This window comes from Melanerpes formicivorus, unplaced genomic scaffold, assembly GCF_026170545.1.
Source record: "Melanerpes formicivorus ecotype bairdi unplaced genomic scaffold, bMelFor1.0.p_v2 SCAF_12, whole genome shotgun sequence".
Classification (NCBI taxonomy): domain Eukaryota; kingdom Metazoa; phylum Chordata; class Aves; order Piciformes; family Picidae; genus Melanerpes; species Melanerpes formicivorus.
In genome coordinates, this window is record NW_027142364.1 from 15,057,769 (window position 1) to 15,082,371 (window position 24,603).

Genomic DNA, 24,603 nt, shown 5'->3' on the forward strand with positions numbered 1-24,603 from the left:
GCCTGCCTCAATCTCTGCTGTGTTCTGCAAATTGAGTTGAAAACCATTGTTTTTATGGATGTGCTACCTCTCCCATATGTATCCTTTTCAGTTATACTTAACATTTTCCAGATAGTTATTGTTCACGTTTCTTCTTAGTCCTCTTAATTCCTCTTACAATTTATCTTCCAGGCAGTTCTGTTCTTTTGTCTGTGCTCATGCTGGGCTTTCTTTGCTGAAACGAGGTAGTGACTTATTCGATCCAAAGTGCCTCAGCATTTGACTATGAAGACTTTTGACAAATGTATTGTGTGTTCTCGAGCTTCTGCATCCTCTGTGATTAATAATGTTTCTTAAGCTGTACTGATTTTGAAGATTTTAATGCCTGCAGGCAGTGTATTGTTGTTGTTTGTTTGGGTTTTTTTTTTATGAGTAAGAGTAATCTCTGCTCCTGAAGTTGCTTCCCTTTTGAATTTTGAAAGCTCATTCACTGAGAGAAAAGCAATGCTTGCACACACTAAATGGCATTGTGGTTTATTTGTTAATGAGATGGGGTCTAAGTAGTTTGTATTTAAAAGACTGAGGCTTTTGTGGACTTGCTGCCATGAATTATGGAGTCTTTGAAAGTGGAAGTGATCTTCCTTTATGATTTTTATGAGATTCTTGGCTTAAAAGAGAAGGAAGTGCTGGGTACATGCTGTGATTTTTGGGTTTGCCAACTGTGTGCATTAATACTGGATGAAGACGGGAAATAAAATTGACCATCTTCCTCCAAGCTGGCTTGTGGCAGGTGTCCTAAAGGTACCAATATGTCCATGATTCAGAGAACACTGTTCTGAATTTTGGAGATTAATGACTACGTCTGTCATTCCCAGCACAAAAATCTGTCTGGCTGTACTGTATTAAGTACATTGGTTAGGGGGTTGCTGCTAGCAAATGCCTGGCAGATTTCTGTGCCCTGGTATTGACAAGGACAAACAAGTGAGCTGGCTTGGCTTGGGTAAGCAGTGGCATATGGTGTTGAGATCACTTCCCCAGGCAGGTCAGTTTGAGGACAGAAAACAGTTGGGATTAGATGTGAAACAGAAAGGTGCTAATTTAATGCAGTAGTTAAAATATTGATTTGAATTTGTAAGGCTTTTTATCTTGGAAGGACACTGATGTAGAGAAGTGCCAGATGTCTGTGGATTGTGTCTGACTGATGACATTAACATATTAAACAGTTTGTGTCCCGGGCCTTTGCTCAGGCTATGGCTGAGCCGTCGACAGGGTGGGGTTTCCTGCCCTCTGGGTAGTGGTCCTTTGAGAGGAGAAAGATTATTGTGCCTGACCCAGGCACACAGATAGTGCTGAGCAGTGCAGAAAGCAGGTCTGTGAAGAGGTGACAGAAATATGCTTTCATCAGTGAGCAGATGTACAGAACTTGTGGTGGCTCAAAAAGCTGCTGGCTTGGTGTTTGGAAACCAGAGGGACAACGCTTGTAAAGATACAGTGAGCAGGGCAAAAGTCTGCTTTTAAGTCCTTTAGTTTCTTTGGGTTTACCTATGTGTTGTCTGATTGCTATTTTGACTTGAATTTCAGAAGCCATTCTGAGTGTTTTGGGGTGCTAAGGACGGTCCTAAGGAAAAGAGGCAATGACATGCACCTGAGGCTCTCGGTGACTCTGTTTCTATTATTTAGTCTGTTAAAAGGAAAAAAAAAAAAGAAATCTGGAGTGATGGAAAACAATTTTACACATTTCCTTTTCATATCCATTTGAGAAGCAAGTGTTAGTGTATTCCTTGAAGTAAGCACAGGAGGGTGTGCATGTTCCAGCAGCAGAGTCCTCATCCAAAATGTGAAGTGTTTGCTGTAGACTGTTAGATAACTGAACGGGAGCAACTGTTGGATTGTCTTGAGCTCTGCTGTATGAGGCATGGTTTTGTATCATTCTCAGCTGCTATGGATGAATAGATCACTGAAGCCAGGGGATTTTCAGTCCATGTTCCTGAGAAAATACTTCTTGCCATGTTTTTTCTACTGTGTTGAACACTTAGTGTAGTTGGCCTCTATGTTTGTGTTCAATTCACATGTGAAATTTGCCAAGTGTCTCTTTTCAGTCATGATGTAATCACTGCTGCAGAGCTTCCCACTCCAGTATTTGTGAGATACCAAAAATATACAGGACAAAAGCTAAAAACAAAGGTCACCACATTGCAAATTATGGCAGTGGCATTTGTTTTATTGTGTCCTGCAGCTACCTTTTCATGCTGACCTTCATTTGGAGACAATACTATGGAAATGGGAAGATTTGCCAACAGTTTCTGGACACAGCTGATAAAAGCTGTTTAGAAAATCTGTTCCAGGCCAGTTTGGCTGGATTAGTTCATTTACCAGTTGCTGAGTTGTGTAGACAGAAGCAGGACACAGCTTTAAAATCTTATTGTAGTGCTCACAGATCATGCCAGATAAGTAACAATGGCTGGATCCACTGTATTTATAAAATCCCTGGTTTCAGGCCATAAAACACACTACTTAATCTTTGTATGCTTAAGCTTTGTATGTCTGGTCCTCAGCCACTAGTAGTCCTTCTCTTGGTGGCCCTTAGGACACTGATAGGGTGATGATGATGACAATAATAATAATAATAAACCAGGTTGGAAGAGACCTTCAAGATCATCGCGTCCAACCCACCTAAACAACTAACCCATGGCACCAAGCACCCCATCAAGTCTCCTCCTGAACACCTCCAATGATGGTGACTCCACCACCTCCCCAGGCAGCCCATTCCAATGGGCAATCACTCTCTCTGTATAGAACTTTTTCCTAACATCCAACCTAAATCTCCCCTGGTGCAGCCTGATATCACAGAGTGATGGGGGGTGGAGGAAACCTCTGGAGATCACCTAGTCCAACCCCCTGTGCTAAAGCAGGGTCACCCAGAACTGGCGAGTTTGGAATCCCTAGGGAGAAAGAGACCTCACAACCTCTCTCGTTAGCCTGGCCCAGTGCTCTGTCACACTCACATAACTGAAGTCATCTCACAGCCTGATGAGATGTGGCTGTTAGGCAGATACATCAATAGGAAGGACTTCATTTATAGCATCATGGTGCAGTTTATGTAACACTTCTTATTTGTGAATCCTAACAAGCCTGTGGTAGGCAAGGGACCAACATAACTGCTTCATCATAAGCAGTGGTGAGGCTTTTTTTGCATCTTGTCACTTGTTTATAGAGCAGGAAATCTGTTTGCTTGTCTAGATGTCTAGCAGGAGCCTCCTCCATCCCTTTCAAATCTACTGGAGAGCCAAACAGTGAGGCATTTAGGGAGAAGCTGGTAAGGAAAAGCTTTATTGTGCATACACATTTTATTGAAGAAAAGGAGTGCATTTAATTGATGGAAAAAGATTTTTTTTTTCCTTGTTAAATAATGTAGAGTTTCAGCACAGAGGAAAATAGAACTAAGTGCAGAGAGTAATTTTTTGCCTCTGGGAGAAGTGGGCAATGGCTGTCTTCTCTCAAACTGGGAAAAGCTCAGACTTGCACTCGGCGTTGCTGTGTTGTTGCTGTCAAGCTGAAAATCCTGGAAGCTATTTAAGCAGTGCCATATGCCCTTCTGAACTGTCAGCTGAAAAACAATCGATGGGGGGGACCTCTAAAACTATAAAGCTCTTCTCAGAGCTACATCTGGACTCAATAAATGAAAGCACCCATTGTATATTTTAATGTGTTTGATTTAAATTTGGCTTCAAAACCATGACACTACAAGGTCTGCCATGTTGTGCTTTGGTGCACAAAAGATTTTTCTTAATGCTGATTTTCCTTGTGTAAGTCAGATTGGGACCCTGTGGAAAAAAACACCAAAACCCAGGAAAAGAGCAAGGCATGCAGCAAATGCAGCTGGAAATGAGAAATCTGTGCTCAGAAATCCTGGTCTGAGTTGTTCAAACCTGGTAGAGCTACCATGCATGCTGGTTGTGTGTAGTTCGGTTTGGTTTTGAACATAAACACACAGACAAGGCAAGCTGGGACAAGGCAAGCTGGCCTTTCCCCTTGAGTCTGGTAAGGAACAAGGTTCTGGGTCACACCTGCAAGCTATAGCGAAAGGCTACATTTGCAGTGGCCCCAGGATGAGAAAAAGCTTTACAGCTCTCAACTTGTCTTATAGAAAACAGGCAGACAAATAAGCCTTGACCCACTTGTGGGAAGGGGTAGGGGACTGGGCAAGTCATCGTCATAGGAGACTCCCTACTGAGGGGAACAGAGGGCCGAATATGCAGACCAGACCCATTTCATAGAGCGGTCAGCTGCCTCCCTGGTGCCCAAGTAAAAGATGTTGTAGATAGAATTCCCAACCTCGTGAGTCCTTCGGACTACTACCCACTGCTGGTCTTTCAGGTGGGCAGTGACGATGTAACAATGAGAGGCTCACAATCTATTAAGAAAGACTTCAGAACCTTAGGGCAAATGCTAAAGGGATCAGGGGCTCAAGTCGTGTTCTCTGCCATCCCTCTAACGTCAGCAATGGATGAGGACACACTGAGGAAGGGCCGACAGATCAATTCATGGCTCAGGGGCTGGTGCCATCGACAGGGCTTTGGGTTCCACAATCATGGATTGGTTTTCAAGGCACCTGAGCTGAAAACAACTCATGGGACACACTTGTCCCAGAGTGGGATAAGAATCCTGGGGCAGGAATTGGCAGGGCTCATTGATAGGGCTTTAAACTAGATTTGAAGGGGGAAGGGGTTAATAGTCTCCTGCTGGCTGGTGACAAACAGAGGGGCAGCTCACCAGCAGTAGAGAGAAGGAGAGCTGGTAAGGGCTCTCAACTTGCTATCCTGAGGCAAGCCACGAATGATCCACCAGGACATTCTGTGGAAACCGAGGGGATTTGGCACAAGAGGAGGACAGGGCCAGCCCAGCTGAAGTGCTTCTATGCGAATGCGTGCAGCTTGGGCAATAAACAGGATGAGTTAAGTGCCACTGTGCTGCTGGGATGCCACGACATAGTGGCTGTTACTGAAACTTGGTGGGATGAATCCCATGACTGGGATGTAGGCATAGATGGGTATAAACTCTTTAGGAAGGATAGGCAGGGAAGGAGAGGAGGAGGTGTTGCCCTCTATGTCAATAGCCAGTTGGAATCAGTGGAGCTCCAACTGGGGAGGGATGATAAGCTAGTTGAGAGTGTATGGGTCAAAATTAAAGGCAGGACAGGGGAAGAAGATATTACTGTGGGGGTCTCCTACAGGCCACCTGACCAGCAGATCCAAGCAGATGAGGCCCTCCATAGGCAAATAGAAGCAGCTTCCAGGTCACAAGCCCTGGTCCTCATGGGTGATTTCAACCACCCGGACATCTGCTGGAGGGACAACACAGCAAGGCACCAGCAATCCAGGATGTTCCTGGACTGCATAGAAGACAACTTCCTCCTCCAAATGGTGGAGGAACCAACAAGAAATGGTGCTATGCTGGACCTTGTTCTCACCAACAGGGAAGGGCTGGTAAGCAATGTGAGGCTCATAGACGGCCTTGGCTGCAGTGACCATGAAGCAGTTGAATTTAACATCCTCAGGGCAATCAGGAGGAAGTATTCCAAGATCACGACCCTAGACTTTAGGCATGCAGATTTTGATCGCTTCAGGGATCTGCTAGCCAAAGTGTCATGGGACAAAGCCCTGGAGGGAAGAGGGACCCAGGACAGCTGGTCAGTATTCAAGGACCACCTCCTCTGTGTCCAGGAGCTCTGTGTACCAACAAAGAGAAAAGCAGGTAAGAATGCTAGGAGGCCTGCCTGGATGGGCAAGGAGCTACTGGACACACTATTACTTAAAAGGAAACTCTACAGGAAGTGGAGGGAAGGACAGGTAGAACAGGGGGAATACAAGGAAGCTGCCCGAGCAGCAAGAGTCCTGGTCAGGAAAGCCAAAGCAGAGTTTGAGTTGAATCTAGCCAGGGAGATTAAAGGGAATACTAAGAACTTTTACAGGTATATTAATGGGAAGAAGAAGACTAGGGAAGGTGTGGGCCCCCTCAGAAAAGAAAATGGTGACATGGTCACCTGTGATGAGGAAAAGGCTGAGGTACTTAATAACTTCTTTACCTCAGTCTTCACTGCAAGGGCCTCTAGCCACACTCCTGATGTTATGGAAGTCAAAGCCAGGGACGGGGAGGAAGAACTGCCCATTGTAAGTGCAGATCAGGTTCGTGATCATCTGAAGAACCTGAAAGTGTTCAAGTCCATGGGACCCGACGGGTTACACCCACGGGTACTGAGAGAACTGGCAGATGAGGTTGCTAAACCCCTCTCTATTATATTTCAAAAGTCCTGGCAGTCTGGTGAAGTCCCCACAGACTGGAAAAGGGGAAACATTGCCCCCATCTTCAAAAAGGGCAAGAAGGAGGAACCAGGGAACTACAGGCCAGTCAGTCTCACCTCTGTGCCTGGAAAGATCATGGAACAGATCCTCCTGGAGTCACTACTCGCTCAAAAGAATAGTGAAGAGGTGATTGGGAACAGTCAGCATGGCTTTGCCAAGGGCAAATCCTGCCTGACCAACCTGGTGGCCTTCTATGAGCAGGTGACAAAATTAATAGATGAGGGGCGAGCAACTGATGTTGTTTACCTGGACCTGAGCAAAGCCTTCGACACTGTCCCGCACCACATCCTGGTCTCCAAACTGGTGACACATGGGTTTGATGGGTGGACCACTAGATGGATAAGGAACTGGCTTGATGGCCGCACCCAAAGAGTGGCTGTCAATGGCTCCATGTCCCAGTGGAGGCCAGTGACAAGTGGAGTCCCTCAGGGATCAGTCCTGGGACCTATCTTATTCAACATCTTTGTGGGGGACATGGACAGTGGCATTGAGTGCACCCTCAGCAAGTTTGCTGATGACACCAAGCTGTGTGGTGCAGCAGACACGCTGGAGGGAAGGGAGGCCATCCAGAGGGACCTTGACAGGCTGGAGAGGTGGGCACAGGCCAACCTCATGAAGTTCAATAAGAGCAAGTGCAGGGTCCTGCATCTGGGTCGAGGCAATCCCAGGCACAAATACAGGCTAGGCAGTGACTGGCTGGAGGATAGCCCTGAGGAGAGAGACTTGGGGGTGCTGGTGGACAAAAAGCTCAACATGAGCTCTCAGTGTGCACTTGCAGCCCGCAAAGCCAATCAGATCCTGGGCTGCATCAGGAGAAGTGTGGCTAGCAGGTCGAGGGAGGTGATCCTCCCCCTCTACTCAGCCCTGGTGAGACCCCACCTGGAGTACTGTGTCCAGTTCTGGAGCCCCTATTACAAGAGGGATGTGGAGGTGCTGGAACGTGTCCAGAGAAGGGCCACGAGGATGATCAGAGGGCTGGAGTACCTCTCCTATGAGGACAGACTGAAGGAGTTGGGGCTGTACAGTCTGCAGAAGAGAAGGCTCCGAGGTGACCTAATTGTCGCCTTCCAGTATCTGAAGGGGGCCTACAGGAAGGCAGGGGAAGGACTTCTCAGGATATCAGGTAGTGATAGGACTAGGGGGAATGGAATGAAGCTGGAGGTGGGGAGATTCAGGCTGGATGTGAGGAGGAGGTTCTTCACCATGAGAGTGGTGAAGCCCTGGAATGGGTTGTCCAGGGAGGTGGTCGAGGCCCCGTCCCTGGGGGTGTTTAAGAGCAGGCTGGATGAGGCTCTGTCCAGCCTGATCTAGTGTGGGGTGTCCCTGCCCATGGCAGGGGGGTTGGAACTAGATGATCCTTGTGGTCCCTTCCAACCCTGAATGAAACTATGAAACTATGAAACTATAAGTTCTGTTCAAGTCTGTAAAAAAACAGCAGCAGGTTTATTGTAGTTCTGAAGTGTTGAGAGAGAAATTTGGGTCGAAAACTTGGGGAATCTGTAAAGCAGAAGGCTGAAAACTCAGCATCAGACTGAAATATAAGCTTTTGGTTGCATTTCAGGCAGTAAATTTACATCAATTTTGATTAGTGCAGTTAAGATGTACTTAAAAGTTGCAGCTACAATCATATGATGACTGTTGTGGGCAGAAAGAAGAGACTGTATTGTGAAAGGCATATGAATAGACTTCAATTTTGTGGCCAGCCTTTCGAGGAAGAGGATTTTGCCACTCTGCTTTGGTGACCCCTCATGTGGAGTACATTGTCCAGCTATGGAAGGTGATGGACCTGTTAGAGCACATCCAGAGGAGGCCACAAAAATGATCAGAGGGCTGGAACACCTTTTCTCTGAGGACAGGCTGAAGAAGTTGGAGTTGTTCATCCTGGAGAAGAGAAGGCTCTGGGGTGAAGTTATTGCAGCCTTTTGGGGCGGGTGCTATAAGATGGTGTTAGACTTTTTGCAGGGCCTGTTGTGATGTAAAAAGGGGTGACAGTTTTAAATTCAAGTGGGATGTTCAGATTAGAGATAAGGAAGAAATTTTGTATGCTGAGGGTGGTGAAACACTGTCACAGGTTGCCCAGAGAGGTGGTGGAAACATTCAAGGTGAGATTGGATGAGGCTCTGAGCAATCTGCTCTGTTTGAAGATGTCCCTGCTAACTGCAAGGGGGTTGGTCTATATGACTTTTAAAAGTCCTTTCCAACCCAAAACGTTCTATGATTGTGTGACTTATTTTTTTTTTTCCAATTAAAATTTATCTGATCTTGTATTTGAGCTGGTGCATGGCAGGAGAACATTACGGAATCTTTGATTTGTTCTTTTCCCCTTCATAGCCCAGTGTAAATGAGGGTTTCCTAAACCCACACGTGTTAAAAACGCTTCAGTGCTCACACGTGTTCCTCCTCAGTCACATCTGACATCCATTAGATGAGCTGAGGTACATCTGCAACCACCTTCCTTTCCTGCATTTGTTTTCTGTCAGTAAATGGCCTGCTACTATTTTTCTTAGACTTTAGACAGTGAGACAGAATGTTTATTTAAATAATTAAAAGTGACTCAGACTTCTAGGGGAAGATTTGCCCTGTCATACCAAGAAGTTATTGCAAGCAAAACATAGCAAACAATAACAACAAAAAAAATTAATCAAAACTTACAGAATGAGAAAAAAATAATGAAAAATAGAAAAATTTAGGCATCCTTTATTTAAATTTCTTATATCCAGTAGACAGGTCCATCTCAGCCTTAGGCCAATCATTTTCCTCAGGTTACCAATGAAAATGTACCAGGCAAAGAAGTAAGTGTGTCCATTTTATCTTCACTCTAAGATGAATAATAGTGAGTTGATGTAGCTGAGATCTAAAAGAGTGATAAAGAAGGGAAATCCACCTCTTGTCTGCATGAAATCACAAAGAAGGAAGGAGCTAGAACTCTGTGTTGTCACTTTGGAACAGAAGATGTAGTACTGAAGAATAGAATAGAATAGACCAGGTTGGAAGAGACCTTCAAGATCATTGCATCCAACCCACCTAAACAACTAACCCATGGCACCAAGCACCCCATCAAGTCTCCTCCTGAACACCTCCAATGATGGTGACTCCACCACCTCCCCAGGCAGCCCATTCCAATGGGCAATCACTCTCTCTGTATAGAACTTCTTCCTAACATCCAGCCTAAACCTCCCCTGGCACAGCCTGAGACTGTGTCCTCTTGTTCTGGTACTGGCTGCCTGGGAGAAGAGAACATCATCTGCCTGTCTACAACCTCCCTTCAGGTAGCTGTAGAGAGAATTGTAAAAGCAGTGCTTTTCCAACATTGAACCAGGTAGTGCAGAAATTCACCCTACCAGGATCACTGCATCAACATGGAAAAAAACCCCCAAACAACAACTCTGTGAATTCAATCAATTTCTGTTGGCAGGTTTATATGTAAGAATTGAAAATGTGATGTTCTGTTCCACATGTCTGCTGCTGCATTCCTCGTCTCCCAGAGTAATTGATATTTTTGCTGTCGGGAGGGAGATGTCTGTGTTTACTTGATAGGATCAATAGAACTATTCTAGTGGGCTGTAACTTCTGGTGTCAGAATACGCTGTAGTGAAGGCTAGTGCTGAAATCTGTGCTTCTGCAGTCTGAGGTACATGTATTCAAGGCTGCCATAGCAAGTGCTTGGCAGAGCTTTTGGTTGGAAGCACTCCTTGAAAACAGCTTTTATTCAATGGTGTCTGCTATGTGATTACTACACTTTTAAATACTTTCCATGAATATTTTTAAAGTCTTAGAACTTGAAGCATGAGGTACTGGCAATAGGGTTGTGCTGTAAGTCAACAGACTTGATAAAAATTCTCAGTTGCTGTGATCTCTCTTACAGAAGGAAGAACAGCAGCAGCAGCAACCCAGAAATGGGATGTATATCAAATAGATTTGTGTGTCTGGGCATGTCTCACCACTAGTGCTGGATGTTTGCAAACTCTGGGAAACTCAGAGGAAGGGACCTGTAATCTCCATTGACTGTTTGCTTCCATTTGACTGCTCAGTGAATACTGTGAGGCTGGAAATTCCTGCTCACGTCTTCTGTAATGAAGTCTATGAACTTGTGCTTTGGGTCATCCATTTTCAGACCTCTGGTTTGATGGCATTTTAAAGTATACAGTATAAGAAGGGAAGTGGCTACCTCTACTGCCTAACTGCAAGCTGTACCTATGTGACCTGGAAACACTTGCTATTGTTAGGTTGAAGCATTGTAGAGAAATCACACTCCAAGGAACCTTCTTTAGCTTGTCAGGGATTTGCCAAGGCAGAGCTTTTTGTTGTTGCTATTCTAGGTTAAATTTAAGTGTTTATCCCTAGCCCTGCAACATTCTTCTTTGGAACACTGGAGCAGGCTGCACAGAGAGGTTGTGGAGTCTCCTCTGGAGAGATTCCCAGCCTGCCTGGATAATGATCTTGGGCAACCTGACCTGGGTGACCCTGCTTTATCGGGCAGGTTGCACTAGACAATTTCTGGAGGTCTCTTCCAACCGCCACCGATCTGTGATTCTTTCTGTACCTGCCACCCCTAGAGCTCCCTTCACTTTTTTTTTTTTTTTTCCCTTTCTTTTTTCTTTTGTTTTCTTTGGAGTGGTGCTCAGAGCAGGTAGCAGCACTGGGGTAAGAAATTCTGAAAGCGTGGAGCCATCTGCAGCAGCTGAGTCCGAGCTGCCTCATGGCCACACTGGCAGCCTGCACCTTCCCTGGTGCATTACTACATGCTCTTCAGCCCATGTGTGCCCTTTCTGCTTCTTCCTGAGTTTGTCTTGCTGCACACATCTTCATTTTTCTCCCCCATCTCAGCTGTTTTGATGCATTCCTGGTTGTTTTCCCCTACACTCTTCTTCTAGCTTCCATTTTTTTAAGAGGGGAGAGCAACTAGAGGAGACATCTATGCTCAGCATCAGAACTGCAGAGGTCTGAGTGTTCTTTGTATGAGACAGCCTTGGTAGTGTTCTGCTAGGAGCAGAATGGAGAAGGGATTAAAAAAAAAGGTGGAAGAGGGATAAATAACTATTTGTGCTGACATGCGCGCTTGATTTTTTACTCACCAGCATAAGGTCACCTACTGTGGGATGGTTTGGCTTTTTCCATTTCTGTGCTGTGGCTTCATGACCATGTGACTGTTTTAAATAGTATGTTTGCATGGGGCTGAAAGAACTTTCTGTTTATAAACGATGAAAACTTCAGGTCTCTGTTTAGTCAGAAAATGGAGACTAACGTGGCTACGTGTGCTGCTGCTGCTGCTTCTTGGGCTGGTTGGACCTACAAGGGAAAACAGAAGTGGAAAATGATTTTATTGCCTATGTTTCTGCTTCTAGGTAATTTTTTTTTCACAGATTAGTCTATTTCTTCTTGGTAAACAGTGGTGGTAACTTGTTTTTCAAGCTGAAGATGGACTTGCAGAAGGGAGAGAAACTGGTGATGGAGTGATTTAGCATTTCATTTGGTGTTTCTTCTACATGAACTGTGCTTTACTTTGTTTTTCTGCTGTACTGAATTCTGCCAAATCCAGGTCTGTTTTGTAGCCTTAATTCATATTAGACTGGCTCCCTGCTTGGGCTCCTGCATACAATAGTAGATTTTATAAACCTGACATTCTTCAGAGGGCATTAGTTGTTATGCAGTAATTGTTACTACACTGAAAGCACTTCTGAATTATTGTGTTCCTGCCTTAGAAAATGTTCTGCCTTTGTCTTATATTTGTCTTTTTTGTGTCTTTTATAGCATTCAGGGACTGTTGGTGAGGTATGGAAGCTGGGTGCATTAGTTTCTTGCTCTTTAAATAGGTCATATTGAATGTACACTGAAAGTAAAACCATATGTCACAATATTTTGGAAGCAGTTGGTTTTGTTCATAAAGACGTTTCTTTGTTAAAGAGTTAACTGAAAATTTTTGCAGGAGGGATTGCACAGTAGCTTTTAGCTGTTACTCCATGTGCCTTGTCCCCTGCTGTCTCTCATAGGACATCATTTGCTGTTTGACTGTTTAGTGAGGTCTTACTTTTGTCTGCTAGCAGCCCAGGTGTTTAGTTTTACTTCGTGTTTCAAACAATTTTAACTTGATGGATCACTGAGGAGAGTTAAACTGAAGTCTGCTTCATTTTATTCTTTCAGTAAGGCTTCAGCTTTTTTTTCCTAGATAGCTTCCATGCAGCTTCTTCACTTTAAAAAGTCAGATTATTAATATTAGGGAATAAAAATTCTTCTTTCCTTTTTGTTGTCAAAGTACCTCTGTGATATTATATAGGCAGAGTTTCCAGTTAGATCACCAAATGGGTTTCAGATATATTTTATTAGCTGCCTTGGCTGTGGGAGATGCACATAAACATCTGTCTCATTTCTGGTTTACATTGCATTCCTGTCATAGTGAAACAGGGACTTTGAAAGGCACACAGGTATAAACATCCTATGCTGAAATTCCCTTAACCAAAGATTTTAAGTATGACTAGATACCTGTTGGCAGGCTTCTGTCTGGGGCAAGTGTATCTGTGAACTAATATAGCAAGTCATATAAAATAATGTAAAGCTATAAAATGTGTAAAAAGTATCTGAAGGAATTTTGATCCCATAATGATTTACAACTGAAAGAGCAGAAAAGAGTTTGGAAAAAAGATTGATTTCAGCTCCATCTGATGATCTGTGTCAGCCCAATACTGTTTGTAGGTGTGCTGGTTAGGTATGGACACTACTACCTGTTATGGCAGTGATGGCAGCAGCAGGGGTTGCTCTAATGAAAATTGTTAACAAAAAGCTGAGAGTTGCTCTTTAATGCTTTCTGGCTGGGAAACTTGACCAATAGACCTATAATTTTCCATTTATATTCATTAGGCAACTAGTGTCTTGTAATGCTGTTTATTTGCAGAGTCCAGCAACTGTTATAACATCATTAGGTTTTGGATCATACCCCAAACACTAATTTACTGCAAGCCTCCTTCAAGTTATCAGCTTTGGATAGATACTGCCAATGCTCTGTGTTACTGCTATTTTCTTGGTTAGTGGTTTGCAGTGTCTCACAATCAGATGAGCCTTAGCATGGAAGGAATGAAGAAATTAATCTGATGGATAAATGCTGGATTGGCAGCTGTGCTCTGCAATTTCAGTGTCCACAGGCAAAGTGACAGTTTGATGTTCTTGCCAAGCACGGTCCTGTGGGCAGTTGTGTGCAAAAACTGAAAGGGCTGAAGGAGAAGTTAGTCACTGCACTTTGTGGGTATTAAGCATACCAACAGCACTAGCAAGGGCATGGAAAATGCCTGAGTTCTGGTTTTGGCAGGCAAAGGCAAAAATATTTGGACTGTAGTGTATTGTACTGTAAGAATGAAGAGTCTGCATTAGATTAATGGCTACGTGCTCTTACAATCTTTGTGTGTATTGCTTCAGTTTGCTGTCTTAGTCGGTTTTCCTTTTACAGCTGAATTGTGGAAAAAATCACCTCTAAAGATAGGAGTGCTAGTCAAGGTGCAGCTGGCCCAGAAGAATTAGTGGAATTCTAATTTGAAATTTGTTCTCTTGCTGTATTTTTATTTATTTAATTTGTCCCCCTCCTTCTTCCCCCCCTTCTCACTGCAGAAATCTAAGAAGGGTAAAAATATGAACACTTTTTCTCATTTCACCTTTAAATCTTCTTGTTCAAATACTAGAAAATGCCATATAGGAAAAACAACATGGGCATTTGTTATTACAAGTGTAGTCTTGCAAGACTCATAAATTAAATAGTGCTTTCACATGCAGTCAAGGTAAAGAGACATTGTCAGTACAACTCTGGTCTTCACAGAATCATAGAACTCTTAGGGTTGGAAGGGACCACACACTAAATCAGCTTGCTCAGAGCCACATACATCCTGGCCTTAAAACCCTCCAGGGATTCAGCACGGTTTTACATGTCAGAAGATTTTATACTGGTATTTCTTCTAATTTCCCTGCTTTTGTGTAAGCTTTAGTTCCATTTCTTTGTGTTTGACAGTTTTCATGGTACTCTTGGTTACATTTCAACAAATATTTTGCGTTTATTTACTTTAGATAAGTCAGAGTATTTCATGCTGCTGAGGTAGTTGTGTAGGAGTGAGGATTCATAAGGGAAATGATGGGCAATTCAGCCCCTTCAATCTTGACTACTTTGTTTTCCCAGTGGTTTACAGTCCCATTATTACAGCAGTCTTGTTTCTTTTGCTGAAGTCCTTCAACACCAGTTTTCAAGCTAAAGTGATGAGGGACAACTGGGCCTCTTATAGACCTTTCCTTCCTCCTCATGTTCTTAGAGTTTCATGAGATACTGAAAGAATAAGCAGCCTCAAGAAGATAGCAAAAGGCTATCAAGAGTTCTACATCCAGATGCTGTGCCCCAACCCTCGACAGATGCATTCCTAGAGCCTTAGCACTGACTATGCAAGAGAGCTATATGGGGTTGCCTTCTGAACCATGTGAATCATGAAAAATTCCCAGCAAAGATCTGTTGTGTAGAGTGAGATCCTTTCATAGAAACCATAGCCTTTGTGCATGATTATTTTAAAAGAAAAAAAGTCATCATCCTGTATGTCCTTAAAGCCTCCTAAATGAATTTGATGTGTGTGTTCTGCCTTTCAGTGCATTTAATTCCAGTAAACCCCATCAGGGAAGATGGGTTGAATCCTAAGAGTCGAAAGAGAATAATGCCTGATTTCCTGACTGAGCCTCCTGCGATAGATCCCATTTATGAAGCTCGTGTTTACTGCAATATTCCCAGCATTGCTGAACGCAGCATGGAAGGTAAGCTTGGTCAATATGAACAATGCTTCAGGTGCTTGTTTCTGTGTGCTGTCACTTAAAACAGTAACTCTGCACTGTCAGTTCTTTGGTGCTTGGAGAAGGTAGAGCAAACACCATCTGGCTGCTGAATTTTAGAATCAATTAGGTTGTAAAGACTTAATATCATTGAGTCATTAGGTTGGACTCAATGATCCTCGAGGTCTCTTCCAACCTTAGTTATACTGTGATACTGAGTCCAAATGGTAACTCAGCGTTGCAGGTCACCACTAAACCGTGTCCCAAAGCATTAGGAATAGTCAGCTGGAAGGCACATTTGCTTTCTTTCCCCTATAGTGACTGCAGCAGCAAGTTAGTCTGAATGATCTCCCTTCTTAGAACATCCCACTAATGCGTATAAAATAAATTACAGACTGGTCTATCAAAAAGCTCCAAATTGGACATGCGACAAAATTCCTCATTATGACAGAGGTCTGGAAGACATGTATCATAAAGGTGGGATAATCTTACTGTGTTGGCAGGATTCAATACTTGTACAGCTGTTGGATTTAGATGTACTATGAAGCATGTGCTAAGACACTGAGTCTTGTATAAGTTATATTGCAAAATAAAGGTGAAATGTTTTGGGGACAATAAGTATCATTTCTGATTGGGGTTTTCTTTCATTGCAATGCCAAAGCTATCAAGCTAATTACAGGTGCAAGGAGACACATTTAGATGACATTTACTTAACTTTTAAAATGTGGGTGTTTTTTTTGTCTCTTTTTTTCTTCTTTCTTCACTTTAGGTCATGCACCTCATTATTTTAAGCTTGTGTCAGTTCAAGTGTTGATTCGACATGGTGATAGGTATCCGCTATATGCCATTCCCAAGACAAAGAGACCTGACATCGACTGTATGTTGGTGCCTAGCAGGTAAAATTCTTGGCTCTTTTCATTCCTGAGTGAGTGTTTTGCCTGATAAGTATTTTGTTCCTCTTCAGAAAACAATTTGTGCAGCTTGAACTACATTGTGACTTCTGATCTTTGTGTGTCTTGTCATGGATGTAAAAAGCAACCCCTGTATCAGTGGTGTACGAGAGTTCCTTTGAAACAGGAACCTTTGCCAGTGCAGGCCAGAAGAAATTCTTGGTATTTTAAAAAAGCAAAATGTGTTAAATTGAACCTTTAGGGTAACATTCTCCTTAGACAGGCTTTTACGCGTTTTTCAGAATGTAAGTGCAGTTTTGGAGTGTGTCTCTTCCATTTCAGCTGAGCATCCTTCCTGTTGTGTGAAAACATAAAGGTCTCAGCTCATCACTACTTTAAGACAACTAAGATTGCCGGTTTGATCCGGTCTAATCTCGTTTGATCCGGTTTGGTCCGGTCTGATCCGGTTTGGACCGGTTTAATCCGGTCTGATCTGGTCTAATCTGGTTTGATCCATTTGGACCGGTTTGGAACGGTTTAATCCGGTCTGATCCGGTTTGGACCAGTCTGATCCGGTTTGGTCTGGTTTGGACCAGTCTGATCCGGTTTGGTCCGGTTTAATCCGGTCTGATCCGGTTTGGACCGGCTTGATCCGGTCTAATCCAGTTTGGACCGGTTTGATCCGGTCTGATCTGGTTTGGACCGGTCTGATCCGGTTTGGACCGGTCTGATCCGGTTTGATCCGGTTTGGACCGGTTTGATCCGGTCTGATCCGATCTGATCCGGTTTGATCCGATCTGATCCGGTTTGGACCGGTCTGATCCGGTTTGGACCGGTCTGATCCGGTTTGGACCGGTCTGATCCGGTCTGATCCGGTTTGGACCGGTTTGATCCGGTCTGATCCGGTTTCGAGCGGTTTGATCCGGTCTGATCCGGTTTGGACCGGTCTGATCCGGTTTGGACCGGTCTGATCCGGTTTGGACCAGTTTGATCCGGTCTGATCTAGTCTAATCCGGTTTGGACCGGTTTGATCCGGTCTGATCTGGTCTGATCCGGTTTGGACCGGTTTGGACCGGTCTGATCCGGTTTGGACCGGTCTGATCCGGTTTGGACCGGTCTGATCCGGTCTGATCCGGTTTGGACCGGTTTGATCCGGTCTGATCCGGTTTGATCCGGTCTGATCCGGTTTCGACCGGTTTGATCCGGTCTGATCCGGTTTGGACCGGTTTGATCCGGTTTGGACCGGTTTGGTCCGGTTTGGACCGGTCTGATCCGGTTTGGACCGGTTTGATCCGGTCTGATCCGGTCTAATCCGGTTTGGACCAGTTTGATCCGGTCTGATCTGGTCTGATCCGGTTTGGACCGGTTTGATCCGGCCTGATCCGGTTTGGACCGGTCTGATCCGGTTTCGACCGGTATGATCTGGTTTCGACTGGTTTGGACCGGTCTGATCCAGTTTGGACCGGTCTGATCCGGTTTGGACCGGTTTGATCCGGTTTGGACCGGTCTGATCCGGTTTGGACCGGTTTGATCCGGTCTGATCCGGTCTGATCCGGTCTGATCCGGTCTGATCCGGTTTGGACCGGTCTGATCCGGTTTGGACCGGTCTGATCCGGTTTGGACCGGTTTGATCCGGTTTGGACCGGTCTGATCCGGTTTGGACCGGTTTGATCCGGTCTGATCCGGTCTGATCCGGTCTGATCCGGTTTGGACCGGTCTGATCCGGTTTGGACCGGTCTGATCCGGTTTGGACTGGTTTGATCCGGTTTGGACCGGTTTGATCCGGTCTGATCCGGTTTGGACCGGTCTGGACCGGTTTGGACCGGTCTGATCCGGTTTGGACCGGTTTGATCCGGTCTGATCCGGTTTGATCCGGTCTGATCCGGTTTGGACCGGTTTGATCCGGTTTGATCCGGTTTGGACCGGTTTGATCCGGTTTGATCCGGTTTGGACTGGTTTGATCCAGTCTGATCCGGTTTGGACCGGTTTGATCTGGTGTGATCCGGTTTGGACCGGTCTGATCCGGTCTGGTCCAGTTTGGACCGGTCTGATCTGGTTTGGTCCGGTCCAGTCCGGTCTGGTCTGGTCCGGTCTGATCCGGTTTGGTCCGGTCCGGTCCGGTTTGGTCTGGTTTCATGTCTTTGTAGTTTGCCCTTGCTTGCCTTCATACCTGAAACAGTCTGAACTGTAGATAGGGTTTGAATTTCTTCTTTTCCTCATGGAAGAACCTTTCTTGCTTGCAGTTTGCTCATTGATAAAGATTAGTTGTGATGTCGGGCAGTAGAAATAAACTGATCATGTAAACCACCAAATCACCATACTTCGTCTTTGCTTGTATTCATTTATTTTGCTCCTTTTAAGTAGGATCTGTGGTGTTGGGTTTGTGGTTTCTTTTGGGGGGATTTTTTTTGTTTTTTTTTGGTCTTTTTATTTATCTTTTTTGCTTATTTTGTTATTTTGTATTATTTTTCAAATTGAGGACTTCCCAGTGAACATGCTGAATTCTTACAGGTAAAAGTTTTTGTTGATATTTTTCTATCAGATGTCTTATGAAAACCTCTGGGCAAATTTACACCTTCATGCTGCTGCCCACTCAGCAGTGTCAGTGGTGATTTCAGGGACTGGGGTATGCGTCTTCTCTGTATACATGCATACATTACTCAGGGCAGGAGGCATACAGAGCAGTGTAGATATACCATAAGTATAGCATAGAATCTCTTCTGTCTTTAAGGAAATGACATTTCTTTTGTGGTGTAGAATTACTCAGAATTGACTTTACTCTGCCATGCTGCAAGTGTTAACATCATACTGAAAGTGCATTTCTCACTTATATACATCAAATACACATTTCTTGTTTTGGTAGATTATTGAGCTGCATTCCTTTAACATTTTAGTAGCTTCTAGTCATCAGTAGCATTTATGATTTTACCTTTGTTTGAAATTATCTGTCCTTTCAGTTTTTCCTTAGTGGGCTTTTAACAAAAGATTCTCTCTGAAGAAAATAGATTATGGTACCTTTACAGGTTTGTGATTAGCTGGCCTATTGCAGCTCTGTTTGAGAAAATGGACCCATTTTCATATCTGCTTGTCAGTTTCTGGCAGTAGTAATATTGCACAGCTGTAATGTTGCTAAAATATGCTGAAGTAGTGTGAAAGGATAGTTGAAACTAAGTATAGCTTCATGTAATACCTGTAAAATCTATGATCAGCTTGTTTTGTCAAGCAGTGGCATTCAGTGGTCTTACCTAACGTCCTCCAAGAGAAGTTTGAATTCTTCGAGAGATGCCCATCCCTAGCAGTGTTCTGTGCCTGCTGCACACCAGCTGTCTTTCTAAAATTAGATGCACACCCCTGAGACTGCAGACTGGGGACCTAACCCCAGATATCTCTGCCATGGAGTTGTGTAGGCAATGAATTTCTTTAACAAGATGAAAAATGAATCATTTGCTAATAGCAATGATAACACTTTTAATGACCTGCATGAAATACTAAGTAAAGAAATAGATGCAGATTCCTTCTGGAGTTCTTAAAGGCTCTGATCTTCTGATCTTGCTCAGTATCAGTCACGTTGGAATGTGTGTGAGGAAACTTTATTGCAAAGATGTCAACTGCAAGTCGTGAATAGCTGTATTTCTAAATATTATAGTGCCACACAAGACCTTAGTTTTGGATTTGTCAGAGAAGTTTTTACAGCTATTTTCGCTTCGGTTTTAGGTAAGGAATACAATGCAGGGGCCCTGTAGGCAGTGAAAACTGTCCATAAAAGGCAACAAAGTAGTGCAGCTTTTGACACTGCTACAGACTGACCATGACAAGCAGTTAAGAGGGCATAGTGTCGGGGTTTGTAGATACCTTTGACTGTTAGTGATGTATGAAGCGTTAGAACATAAATGTATAGATGATATGTCCACTAACTACTATTCACAGCCACTAAAAATGAGCGGAGAACCAAAAAGACCTTGTCTCCTTGAGAACAAAAGTTCATGTAAAATAGAATCTTCTAGCCAGCTTGGAAAGGGCAGCAGGAAGGTTAAAGGAGTTGGCTCTGTGCCATGCTGTCCAGATGTGTTGAAGTTGACCTTTCTGAATAAAGCTGGAATTGTTACTGTTTCTGCCATTATTTGGGTGGACCATTTATTACTTTAACATCAGGAAGCTATTTGCTGCTTCTGGCTGTTTGTGATGTAAATGTGGTGCTTGATTGTAAATGTATTTATGTTGAGAATATTACAAGGTGTGTAATTGCTGCCTTTGAATAGAGGGTTTCTTGCTGCTGTGTAATTAAGCTGAGATGTCTGATCGAAAGTCTGGCTTGTTTAAGCTTTCTGGACTTTTGTTTCAGATCAGTATGCTGCTCATATTCAGTCTGTTCTTTATTTGACTTGGCACTCAGCTGATGGAATTCATTAATTAAGCAGATTATGCTACAGCCCCATGGCCCTCTAATGGGTATGCAAAATAGCCTTGAGGTCACGATTCAGTATTGTGGATTATGGATTGTGACATAGACATTTGGAGTGAATATAAGCAAATGGATTAAATGCATTTGAGATTTCTTCCATCTAAAGCTTCAATTAATATTATTATTTTCATTGTTCTGGATGCAAATTTCCAAAGGGAACCCAACAATGGTTTGTTTGGGTTTTTTTTTCCCCCTCTTCAAAAAATTAATTGAATGATGTTATGAAAATCCTTTCATTGTAGTGTTTGCTTATGTGTGTGTGTGTGTAATTAATTAATCTCCCATTTCTTTTTCCCTCTGTGTCTTGCATCTATAGTGTCAAAAGTAAAATCATATGCAGTGTTTCTTCACTCAGTTGATATGTGAGACAGAAGAAATGCATTTTGCAAGATGCTAAAATAATTTCAGAAGGCTGCTATAATTTGCTAGTATGCTGGGTTAATTGGCATATGCTCTGAGGCATTTTGAGAGGTGTTGATGTTAATCATAAGAAGCTTAGTGACAAATAATTGGAATTTTTAAGTTCTGTATGCATGAAGGGAAACTGACCAAGCAGTAAGAAGGAAAAGTGTGAGAGGGGCAAATTACTGTCCTGTGGGCTAAAGGAGGTGTAGTTTTGGCTTGGAGTGAGGTCAAAGCATGATCCAGATGAGAATCTGAAGAGTCTTCGCCTGAGGTCGTCTCTGACTTCTTTAATGACTCAGAGCATTGAAGTAGACTGAATCACTATAGAGTTTGCTATAGAAATGTAAAAGCTGGAAGAGTTTTATGAGTAAGTCCCAACAGTACTGGTGCTGTCTTAAGGATCACTTGTTTAGACTCTTGTAATCTGTTGTTAATTTTAGTGGCTCCTTCCATTCATTTACCTTCTAAAGAGGAAACAGTGTAGTCCTTTGATCTAACACTTTTTAATCTACTTGGACTTCATGGAAAACACATTTTGTTTTTAGTTAAAGTTACAGAATAATTGTTTTACTTTTTAAAGAGAAAAGGGACTTGCTTTTGGTGTAGTTAGCAGACAGCATCTGGTTTGATACGGTTACCAAAAGGCAAAATTCATTTGTGAAATGCTTGATGTCTGCCTGGCATGGTCACATTTACTCACTGAGTGTCACTTTGAGGGTTCTGCAGCTCCTTGTGAGAAGGCTGGCCCTCTTGGCTTTTGCAAGTTCTGCATTTTCTAATGAAAGTGACATGTGCATAGATAAAAGCTGTTTGGGAAGTGAACAAAAAAAAATCAAAAAAAGTCAATATCTCATTTGTGTCTATATCAACCTCCAAAAGTTCCTTCCTGAGGGATATAGATCTCCTGCAGAACTTGAGAGCTGTGAGAGGACATCACTGTGCAGTAACAGATAAATAAAAATTCTAATCCTTCTGAATTCTGTGAGGCATCCATAATCTGCCATTAGTTTTCTGCTTGATTAATTATTCAGTTTGAACTGTTAAATAAATGACTCTTAGTAATTGATCTCAATAATTAAAGTAGTTCTGTTGCAATTTCTCTTTTAAATCATAACCTTGACCAACATCTTTTTTTGTCTGTAGCTATGCATATGGCGAAAGTACCTTATTGATGCCACCCTTGAATTTTTATGAAAGTGTGAATTGTTAAAATGTAGTAGTGTTGTCAAGAGGATGACTTTTCACTTCTGTTTCATAAATTCTGTACTTCATCTTAATTAGATCAACTTTATAGACTGTCCCAGTCCCAAATTTCTAAGTGGTTCAAAGAGTATTTGGTTTAATGAGTCAGAGGACAGGTGCAGCGCTGTGGTTTGTTCACTGTCAGGTTGGTGGAAGAAATGTGGCTTACGCTGTACTTCCTTTTATAGCATGTGGAGGAGAAAAGGCAATAGTTCAGTGGTCCAATAGCTTAGATAGGAAAGACTGTTAAGGGAATCTCAGCCTGTTCCTGTGGCAATGCCAGCGACGAGCAATGTGAGCGATCTGGCAGTGCAGGCCAAGAGCCTGCCATGGTGGTAGGCCATGCTCAGCATAAGTGCAGAGCCAGCTAGCAGTGTAGCAAAACAGTGCTGTGCCTGCAGCATGTGACTAAAACAGGACACTGGTAGCTGTAAGCATGGAAAGTTATCTTGGGACAACAGGACATGCACCTGCATCAACAAACCTCGTTGTGCCATTAGTAGTTGGACCAATAATCCATAATAGTGTGATGTGTGGTCACTCATAGGGAACCAATGAAGCTATGCCAACAAGGCTCTCCGAGTTTATAGAAGTTGTAGAAGTTCCTTTCCCTTCTTCTTCTTTGCTTTACTTTACTGTGCTGTACTTGCACTGTAGGCCTACAATACTGGAACAATACTCGATCATATTGGTCAGCTGTATTGACTCCAATCTCCATCGTCTATATGTTCCAATTGAGTAATTAATTCTGTTTAAAAGCAGTCGTTATATGACTAAACAAAAGGATTGGAGAGGTGGGGAATTTTAACCAAAATTAGCTTTGTTTGGGCTGATTTGCATCTTAGGTCTAGAGAAGGAACAAAACTCTGTAGATCTGATTTTTATTTATGTTTTAATTCTTTAATAAAACCAGTTTGGGCTCATAAGACATTCTTTCAAAAGTAGACAAAATGAATCAATAGCATTATGTTCCTGAATGATCCCAAAACAAGTAGCCCTGAGAAGCAAGGATGGTTTTCTTTTTGCTCTCTGAATTAACTATTAGGTCTACCGATGGTCTTCATGCTGTGATTCTTTCTATTGTTATTGTTGATGTTGTTATTACAAAGGCAATTAGCTCAATGCTCCAACCTCTTACCAGAAGAGGCTTTCACGAACTCAAAGCTTTTTTCAGGGGCAGAAAGCCCCAAGGTCTCCCATAGCACCTCTGAAACTCTGCCCTTGAAGTGTTAGATTCAGTTAGTGACATGGGGGTGAGGTGCAAAAATGTCCTATATTGAAGTTTCTGTGTTGCTGTGAAGAACTTGAGGCTTTTCTACATAACATATTTGAATTTAGTGCTAAGCTGCATGAGTTGTATTTCCTATCTGTGCGTGTAGGTAATAGATACAATAAATGTATTTGCTTGCATGTTTCTGACACAATACTTTGTGCCGCTACACTCAAGCCATCCAAAATCTCTCAGGAGATTTTCTGAGGTATCATGTGCATGTGCCCACTCTGGTACTGCATTTCTCACTTTGCTGAGCTAATTTGGAACAACCAGCAAGTTAGTCTTTGTTTCTTGTGAAAAACAAAGAAAATATTCAAATGCCTTTGCAGGTTTTGTATCTAAACTCCTCAAGGAAGAAGGAAAATGTTACTGAAGGTTGTCAGCTCAGTTGCTTGCAGCAATACACAAATAGCTTATGGAGTAGCACAGTGTGGCTTCTTCCCCTGTACTCTGCTTAGGGTGTAGGCATAGGAGATGACATTTCAGTATTAAAGCGTTTTAAGACCTTTATAAATAAGACATTTAAATGTTGACTAAGGATTTAAGCATTGATCCACATTAATGCTAGTGTGTGAAAACCACGCTATTAAATCTGGGCTCTGTTATCCCAGTGTTTAGTTTGTAAATAGCAAAAACAATAAGCTGAATTAATTGTCTGTGGGAAAAGCACCCTCAGTTTTGTTACTGATAAAACCTATTTTACACAAAGAAAATTAGCAAATTATCAAGCATTAAAAACTAAGAGACTGATTTCCCATTTTCAATCTTGAAAATGAAGAGGAAGTATGGCTCCTGCTGATGGTGTTAGGTGAGAAGCCATCCCATCTGCAGACAGAATTTGGAACATTTATCTTATTAATACATTTCCTGAGTTTTGCAGCTTAGCAGCAAATTACAGAAGAATATCTTTTTATCTCACTTTTATTGCCTGTTAACTTTTATGGAAGTAAAATTTTAAGGCTATTTCAGTCTTTTCAACTACACAACTGAGTAATTTTCTTTGCTTCCTGCTCAAACAGCCCCAGCAGTCTGAGCGGTGTTGCCTAGATACTCCATCTCCTGCGGCATCTGTAAATTGGCCAATTCAACAGGAGGATTCATATTCTGAAGAAAAGGGAAACGGTGGGGCGGGGAGGGAGAATAATTTGTTAGCTGGTAGCCTGTGTGGTGCTGTCAGTTTTGTTGTTGAGAAAAATCAGTTTT

General features: G+C 43.0%; 1 protein-coding gene across 3 annotated transcripts in view; it reads left to right on the forward strand.

Moving 5' to 3' along the window:
* PXYLP1 (2-phosphoxylose phosphatase 1) overlaps positions 1 to 24,603 on the forward strand; it is an 83,248-nt gene that overhangs the window by 49,659 nt on the left and 8,986 nt on the right. For all 3 annotated transcript variants that reach the window (XM_068145473.1, XM_068145471.1, XM_068145472.1), the window contains exons 3-4: positions 14,952 to 15,113; positions 15,898 to 16,024. In XM_068145473.1, the coding sequence (XP_068001574.1) occupies positions 14,952 to 15,113; positions 15,898 to 16,024 (289 nt within the window). The remainder of the gene's footprint in view (positions 1 to 14,951; positions 15,114 to 15,897; positions 16,025 to 24,603) is intronic.